At 41.0% G+C, this 9193-nt stretch overlaps 1 protein-coding gene across 1 annotated transcript; it reads left to right on the forward strand.

Annotated features, from left to right (window-relative positions):
* Positions 1-460: 460 nt before the first annotated feature.
* Positions 461-1809, forward strand: dio3a (iodothyronine deiodinase 3a). Its single transcript, XM_052022551.1, has one exon. It carries the CDS (start codon positions 550-552, stop codon positions 1321-1323), a length of 774 nt encoding a protein of 257 aa, XP_051878511.1. The 5' UTR covers positions 461-549; the 3' UTR covers positions 1324-1809.
* Positions 1810-9193: the final 7384 nt, after the last annotated feature.

Here is a 9193-nt window from a genome sequence, read left to right on the forward strand (position 1 = left end):
TTTCATTAAAGAATTACGCGGCAATGTAATTATCCTTCGCAATATCGCTCTAAACAGGTTTCAATGAAAAGGTCGTATGAGTTCAAACTTTGGAAACAGTCTATACTTTTATTATTTTTGCTCTCCGCCCTTGAAACAGTTTGTGAGATCGAGCATTAGTTTACTGGGTTGAACTCTCTTTCTTTGGTCACATAATTAAATTTGCTTGCGTTTACGTCCGCTTTCGTGCTTTTTAAAAACCAACTTCCGGATCATTACATGTTTTACTTCATCCTTCGATTAAACTATAATTTGAAAGGAAGAGAGACTAATAGCTATTTGATGCATGGTCCTGCAAGCTGCCCGTACCTCTTCACCCTCTACTCTCCCTTTCGCCGTCTCCTTTACGAGGTACTCGGTAGGTGCTGAGTAATCCCGAGGGGCGGGTCTACGTGGAGGCGGGGGCTGCCTTCATTCAACACGGGTGTTTTAAAAGAGGGCGAGCCGTGGCTGTTCAGTCACAGCACTCGGGAAATACTACTGAGAGAAAGCAAGGACCAAAGTCAAACCATGAACGTCCTGAAAGAGGGGGTGGCAGCGTTGATCCTGTTGCCCCGGTTTTTGGTGACCGCCCTTTTTCTCTGTCTCCTTGATATCTTGTGCATCCGTAAACGGCTGTTATCCAGCGAACAGAGCGAAGGAAATGCCGACGACCCTCCCCTGTGCGTCTCGGACACAAACCGAATGTTTACTCTCGAATCTCTCAAAGCGATCTGGCACGGCCAGAAGCTGGACTTCTTCAAATCCGCCCACGTGGGCTCACCGGCTCCAAACCCCGAGGTGGTGGAACTGCGAGAACACCGGAGGGTTCGGCTGCTCGATTACAGCCGAGGTGCGAGGCCCCTGGTTCTCAACTTTGGGAGCTGCACTTGACCCCCATTCATGGCGCGCCTCAAGGCGTTCCAGCGGGTAGCCACCCAGCATGCAGACATTGCAGACTTTCTCCTGGTCTACATTGAGGAAGCCCACCCTTCAGACGGCTGGATCAGTACCGATGCCCCTTATGATATCCCAAAGCACCGTTGCATGGAAGACCGTCTGAAAGCGGCCAATCTGATGGAGGAGGAGAGCCCCGGCTGCCTTGTAGTGGCAGACGGCATGGACAATTCTTCCAACGCTGCCTACGGCGCTTACTTTGAAAGGCTCTACGTCCTTCAAAATCAGAAAGTGGTGTATCAAGGAGGGAGGGGGCCGGAGGGTTATAAGATCTCGGAACTCAGATTATGGCTCGACCAGTACAGAAAACAGAGTTACAATTCCAGCACTGTCACAATTGAAGTATGAATGAAATAAGTGCACTGAACTCCTACAAAGGCTTAATATATTTCGAGTACGACTCGTCCTTCGTTCTGCATGCCGAAGTGTTTGTTGCTGAACGAATTCGTGAAATCCACAGTGACTTGCAATGTACTGTTAATGTGACTTTATTCTCTGATCATGTTTAATGTATCTGTGTAAATATACTTAAATACTATATATTTTGGGTTTTTTTACAGTTTCTTTCGTTTTACTTGAAAAGCTAGTTGAATGAAAATTGGAATTCATAGATATTCTTGGCACTTTTTTGTGAAAGCCGGTTTTGAAATGGCTTTTTGCTTGGAAACCGCGCCTGATGTGACAAGTGCTCGGGATACGGTGCGCAAAGTTTGTGAGACCACTACTGTAACGAGGCTGTTGACAGAAATGTTTCGAAATCGTGGTCTTTTATGAGAAAAGATCTTTGAACAAAACATTTTTATTACATTTTATAATAAATATTTAAAAATAAAATATATACTGTATTTCATTACACGTGCCAACTTTCCATAACGCGATTTGAAGTTGATTGCACCTATTTGTTTGGGGGTTAGCTCGCGAAAAGTGTATGATCTTTGGAAAGCAGCGATTTACATTGGTCAGCACATTACTTCCTGAGTGTTCAGATGTTTGAAGCAGATTTCTTTACCCGCGAAAGCAAACTACACAACTGGACGCTAAAACACCAGCTCATTCAGCAAGCTTGCTAACCCTGCTGGTTAAACGCAGAGAGGAGAAATAAACAGCGTAAGTCATTGTCAGACCCCCTCAGACTGTAGTACGGATCAGGAGCTGACATGAATTAAATAGTATGACGATGTAGTTACTGTCGTTGGAGCACTGCACCATACAGTCGCATTGTGACAATTATCCAATATGAGAAGGAATTCCTTACTTAGATTTGGATTTCCATCATCCACCTAAAAATTCAATTTTCCAAAATAATAGTTTGAAATAATTAGCAATGTACGTAAGTAACAATGACTCGGGAGACAAAGGTGAGCACGATTCACAGGTGCCAGCGTCGGGCACCAACCGTGTTCTCAAGAGTTTGTAACAATCATAACAAATATCTCCTTGGCCGCAAGTGTGAAATGGATCACCATATGAGAATCTCTCGCTGTGGAGGAAGGGAATATAAAGTGATACACTATGTTTACATAATGTATCATTATGTTTTTGCACTATTTTTGTAATGTATAGTAACGTTTATGTCTTTGCACTGCTGCTGCCGCAAAACAACACATTTCACGTCATATAAGTCAGTGATAATAAACCTGATTCTGATCGACCTCACATGATTGAAAGTCGTTTTTTTTATCTTAAGCATTCCCTTGGGGTTGATGACTTGCATCCACTCTGGTTTCACACTCTGGCTGTTGATCCACTCTGGCTTTCTGAAGATGGTGCATCTCTGGAATTCTTCATCTCTGAGAGTTGTGGAGACTAGCTCATTGGAAGTATTTAAAGTGAGGTTTTTGTTTTAGAAAGATTGGGGGATTGAGAGCAATGGGGATCTGGCACAGAGTTGGGGCCTGGGTTAGATAAACCATGATCAGATTAAAAGGCAAGTAAGGCAAATGGCCAACTCCTGCTCCTATTTTCTTGTGTTCCAAGGTGGCTAATGAGAGCAATATTGCAAGAGCAGATCCTTCCAGAAAAGGGCAGGTTGTGGTCAATGGTTGGCTGGGTGGTTTATGAGTTGGTACATTACTTCTACTGCATTTGCAAGGCCTCTGGGTGCTCCCAATTCGTGACCTTGAAGTTCTCAACACCATCCTGAATGCTCCTCCTCCACTGGAGTACTGGGGCGGGGTGGGTGCAGATATTCCCATGGGTTAGTGAGATGTTGCATTTCAAGAGGGCTTTGAACACATCCTTGATTCTTTTCCTCAGTTTGCCTGGTAATTTTCTCCCATGACAGGGCTTAGAGTTGAATGAATTTCAGAAGTCCAGTGTCAAGCACATGAATGATATGCCCTGCCCAGTGTAGACAAATGCATTTAACTATTGGTGACGTTGGGTTGAGAAAGCATACCAGCCTTGGATTGCTTGAGTTTCCAGTGAATCTGGAGGACTTTTGCAAAGACTGTATTGGTATTTTTCAAGTACCCTGAGATGCCTCTATAGGTGACCTAGTCTCAGAAGCAAACAGGAGGGCAGGGATCACTCTTGCCCAGTAGTGTATGAGTTATGAGCTGGGCCTGAGGTCTTGATCTTCAAATACCCTTTTCTTCAAACATCCAAAGACGATATTGGCACATTGAAGCTGGTACGGAAAATAGTCCATGGTTTTTAGGGTCTCACTGTGAATGTTCATTACAGGAGGGTAGTGTGGTGCAGAGGGACAGATTGATAGAGGTCCTTTGTCTTGTAAGGCCCATCATTTCATATGCTTCAGTGAAAGAGGCAATTTTGTCTTGGAGCTTGGCCTTTAAGCGTGCAAATACAAGCATAGGTTTGCAGTAGTGTAGCTGGACTACCAGAGATCGAGTAGTCTTGGTTCTGGAGTGGAGTCACCACAGGCTGAACAGTTTCATTAGTTCCACTTCTACAGGAAGTTCACTGGAGTTGAGATGGGACACTGCACCAAGAAAAATCGAGAAAAGTTTTGAGCGACGATTCAGCCTTGTTTTACACCAGTCTTCACTGAGAATGGTTCAGTTCGTAGTTAATTAGTTAATATCATGGCTTTCATGCTGTCATGGAGCAAGCACAAGATGGAGATAAGTTTCTGAGGCTAGCTGAATGCAAAGAGGGTGTTCCACCATAAGTATATCAGGAACAAGGGGGTAGACAGGGAAAGAGTGGGTCCCCTCAGGGACCAAAGGGGTAATCTATGAGTGGAGCAAGGAGATGTAGGTGAGGTCCTAAATACACAAAATCACAAGAAAACAGGAGCAGCAGTAAGCCAATCTGCCCCACCATTTAATGTGATCATGGCTGATCCACCATGACCTCAACTCCTCTTCTGTGCTATTTCTCTATAATCCTCTATTCCTTAAATATTTATCCACTTCCAGTTTAAATACTTCCAACGATTCAGCTGGGATAGAGAATTCCAGAGATTCTGTGAGAAGAAATTTCTACGTATGTCAGTTATAAATGACCATCTCCTTAACTAGTAGTTATGTCCCTTTGTTTGATTTTCTCCCACTAGTGAAGACATCCCAACATCTACCCTGTCAAGCCACCTTAGTATCTTATATGTTTGAATAAGGTCACCCCTCATTCTTCTAAACCCCAAGGAATACAGGCCCAAACTATTTAGTTTCTCTCAGTAGAGCAACACTTTCATCCCAGTAATTAGCCTTGTGAATTTCCTTTGTACTTCCTCCAATGTTACTCTGTCTTTTTTTTAGGTAAGGGGACCAAAACTGTACACAGTGTTCCAGATAAGGCCTCATCAGTATCTTGTACAATTGCACCAAAACCTCCATACTTTTACTTTTCTTTTTCAATCTTTTTATTAGTTTTCAAATTAATACAGATTGATATATAGCATCAATATTTATACATGTAATACAAAGAGATCAGGATAACAATCATAGCATATATAATCGTAAAGAACAATAAAATATTTTTAAAAATCTGTAGATCCAATGATCTCTTAGTAAATGAATATAATATAAAAGAAAGGAAAGAAAAAGATTTATTATATAAATTTTTTAAAAAACCAAATCAATAAAAAATTATAAACAATATAAACTAAACAAAAAAAACTTTCTTAAAAAAAACAAACAACAAAAAAAAGAAAAAAAACTGGGCTAAAATTTCTCAGTAGAAACAGAGCAATATTTATGTCGTCAAGTCCGTTCCTCCAAGTTGGAAAGTTATTGAAAGGGGATCTACATCATGTGAAAATATTGAATAAATGGACTCCAAATATCTTCAAATTTAAGCGAAGGATCAACAGTACCACTCCTAATTTTTTCCAAGTTTAAACATGATATAGTTTGAGAAAACCATTGAAAAGTAGTAGGGGGTATTGGATCTTTCCATTTAAGCAAAATAGATCGTTTGGCCATTAATGTAACAAAAGCAATCATACGGTTAGCGGAAGGAGATAAATGGCCAGACTCTATCCTTGGTAATCCAAAAATTGCAGTGATAGGGTGAGGTTGTAAATCAATCTTCAATACGTTTGAAATAATATTAAAAATGTCTTTCCAATATTTTTCCAGAAGAGGACAGGACCAAAACATATGTGTCAGAGAAGTCACATTCGATTTACATCTATCACATATAGGTATTTATATGGTTATAGAAACGAGCTAACTTATCTTTGGACATATGGGTCCTGTGGACTACCCTAAACTGTATCAACGAGTGTCTGGCACACATTGAAGATGTATTGACTAAATGAAGAATTTTCTTCCAAGTGTCTATAGGTTTAGATGTCTGGAGTTCACTTTCCCATTCATTCTTAATTTTGTCTAATGTTTCCAGACGTATTTTCATAATTAAATCATAAATTATCGCTATCAAGCCCTTCTGATAAGGATTAAGACCTAAAATTTTTTCCGTAGTTTCAATTTTGTAAGGTGTCTCCATACTTTTAAATTCCAACCCCTTTGCAATGAAGGTCAAATTGCCATTTGCTTTCTTAACTACCTTTGGATCTGCCTGCTAGCTTTTTGTGACTCATGCACTAGAGCACCTAGATCCCTCTGAAATTCACTCACGTAGTCTCTCTCCATTTAGATAATAATCTGCCTGTTGATTTCTCCTACCAAGGTACATGACCTCAAGCTTCCCCACATTAAACTCCATTTGCCAGTCTTTTATCCATTTGCTCAATTTATCTATATCTCATTGCACAATCACAGTATTCTTATCACAACATGCCCTTCCACCTATTTTTGTATCATTGGCAAATTTGGAAACCTTGCATACTGTTCCTTGCTCCAGATCATTTATGTAAATAGTGAACAATTTAAAGACAAGAACTGATCCCCAAGGTACTCCACTAGTTACCTCCTTTCAGCCTGAAAAGGACCCAGTTATTCCAACTCTCTGTTTTCTATGAGATAGCCAATTTTAAATCCATTCTATCACACTTCCTCTGATACCATGGGTTTTTAATTTATGCACCAACCTCTTATGTAGCACCTTATCAAATGCCCTTTGGAAATCCAAATATACTACATCCACAGGTTCCCTTCTATCAACTCTCCTTGTTACATTTTCAAAGAATTTGAGCAAATTTGTAAAACATGATTTACCTTTCATAAAACCATATTGATTAGGTTTAATTATGTTCAGCTTTCCTAAATGATATTTCCTCTTTGATTATTGACTCTAGTATCTTACCAATAACATCTGATAAAGTAACTGGCCTATTGTTTCCTGCTTTCTGCCTTTCTCCTTTTTTGAACAAGGGAGTCATATTGGCTGTTTTCCAATCTTCTCGTACCCTCCAGGAGTTTAGCGAGTTATGAAAAATTTCCACCAATGGGTCCACTATCTCTGTGGTCACTTCTTTTAAAACCCTAGCGTGCAGTCCACCAGGTCCTGTGACTTGTCTGCCTTTAAACCTCTTAAGTTTCTCCAATACTTTATCCTTTGTAATTGGGACTTCTGTAAGTTCTGCCTTGTTATTTGAAATTAGCCCATTTGATATCTTAGGGATGTTAACAATGTCTTACACGGTGAAGACTGATGCAAAAAACTTAATCAACATTACTGCAATTTCTTTGTTTGCTGTTATTAATTCACCAGACTCAATCACTTGAGACTCCACATTTACCTTAGCCACTCTCTTCCTATTTATGTATCCATAGAAACATTTCCTTCTTGTTTTTATACTACATACAAGTTTTCTCTCAAAATTAATTTTCTCCCTTCTTCTTATGAGTTTTTCATCTTCTGCTGCTGGATCCTAAACACTTCTCAGTCCTCTGGTCTACCATTAGCCCTTTGTATACCTTAGTTTTCAATTTAACATTATCTTTTATGTCCTACGGATTATGCCTCTTTCACATGGAATCGCTCTTTTTGATTGGGGTAAATTCTTGCTGAGCATTATACATCAGCTGTTTGAATACCCACCACTGTTCCTCTATTGATCTGTCCCTTAACTTGTTTACCCAGTGCACCTTAGACAGATCCTCCCTCATCCTATTATAATTGACCTTATTTAAATTGAAGACACTGCTTACTGACCTATCGTTTAGATGCTCAAACTGCATTTGGATTTCTACCATATCATGATCACTATCCCCTAGGGGAACCTTAACTACAAGATGAAAAACACTATGATGCTGGAGGAATTCAGCAGGCCAGGCAGCATCTGTGAAGAAAAGCAGGCGGTCAACATTTCGGGTCAGGACCCTTCTTCAGGACTGAAGATAGGAAAAGGGGAAGCCCAATATATAGGATAGAAAAACAGAGCAGTGATAGGTGGACAAATGAGGGGAGGCAGGGTGGGCACAAGGTGGTGATAGGTAGCTGCAGGTAAGAGATAGTGATAGGCAGGTGCGGGGGAGGAGGGGAGAACAGATATACCAGGGGATGGGTCAAAGGTAATGAGGAAAAAAAGGGGGGTAGAAGACAGAGGGATAGGCTAGGAAAGGGAAGAAAAGAAGAGGCATGGTGGGTGTTGGGGGGGGTTTGGGGGTTACTTAAATTGGGAGAATTCAATATTCATGCCCTTAGGCTGCAAGGTTCCAAGATGGAAAATGAGGTGCTGTTTCTCCAGTTTGCATTTGGAATTCTCCTGGGATTAGAGGAGGCTAAGGACTGACATATCTGTGATGGAGTGGGAGGGGACAACAACTACAAGATTCCTTATTAATCCTTCCTCATGACATAAGACCACAAATTAATTCTTCTCATCTTTATTCACCAAGAAGGAAGTGGAAGGTAGAGAATTCAGGAAGGAATGCATGGATATTCTGGAGCAGGTCAGTTTTAAGGTGGAGGAGATATCAGATGTCATAGGACACATAAGGGTTGATAAATCCCCAAGGTCAGATGAGATCTATCCCAGGTTGCTATGGGAAGCAAGGGAGGAGATAACTGGGGCCCTGATGGAGATTTCTGCATCTTCGTTAGCCACAGGTGAGGTGCCAGAAGACTGGAGGATAGCTAATGTTCCTTTATTTAAGAAGGTGTAAGCCACAGGACAGTGAGGTAAGGAAATTACTGAAGAAAATCCAAAGGGATAGGATTTTTGTACATTTGGAAAGGCAGGGGCTGATCAGGGTTAGTCAGCATGGCTTTGTGTGGGGAAATCCTGATACACTGAGCTTGTTTTCTTTGGAGTGAAGGAGACTGAGAGGTGAACTGACTGAGGAATATTAAATAGTAAGAGGTACAGATAGGGCAGACATTCAGAATTTTTCCTGTGGTAGGTGTATCAAAAACAAGATGAGAGGAAGGTGTTTTTAAAGGGAAATTGAGGGGAATTTTTTTTTCCCTTTACACACAGTGTGGTTGATATCTGGAATGCACTGCTAGTGGTGATGGTGAAATCAGATACAATGACTATGTTTAAAAGACATTTACAGAGGCACTTAAATAGGCAAGGCATAGAAAGATACGGAGCAAATGCAGACAAATGGGATTAGTGTAAATAGGTGAAAAGTTCAGCTTGACTGTGGTGGGCCAAAGGACCCACTTCTGTGCTGTACAACTTTATGGCTCTTTGACCATGATGGAGTCAAAGGTTTAGGTGAGATCCGAAAAGGCCATGTACTGCTCCCTGCATTTCTCTTGGAATTGCCCACTGTGCCTCTGGAATGGACAGAATTCACACTATTTGGGAATCAGCTCTCTGACACCAGGAGAAAGCAGTTGACTAGGGCCCTGGCAATGGCTTTCCCAATGGCGGACAGCAGGAAACCCCTCTGTGATA

Source organism: Pristis pectinata, chromosome 1 (genome assembly GCF_009764475.1).
Source record: "Pristis pectinata isolate sPriPec2 chromosome 1, sPriPec2.1.pri, whole genome shotgun sequence".
Lineage (NCBI taxonomy): Eukaryota > Metazoa > Chordata > Chondrichthyes > Rhinopristiformes > Pristidae > Pristis > Pristis pectinata.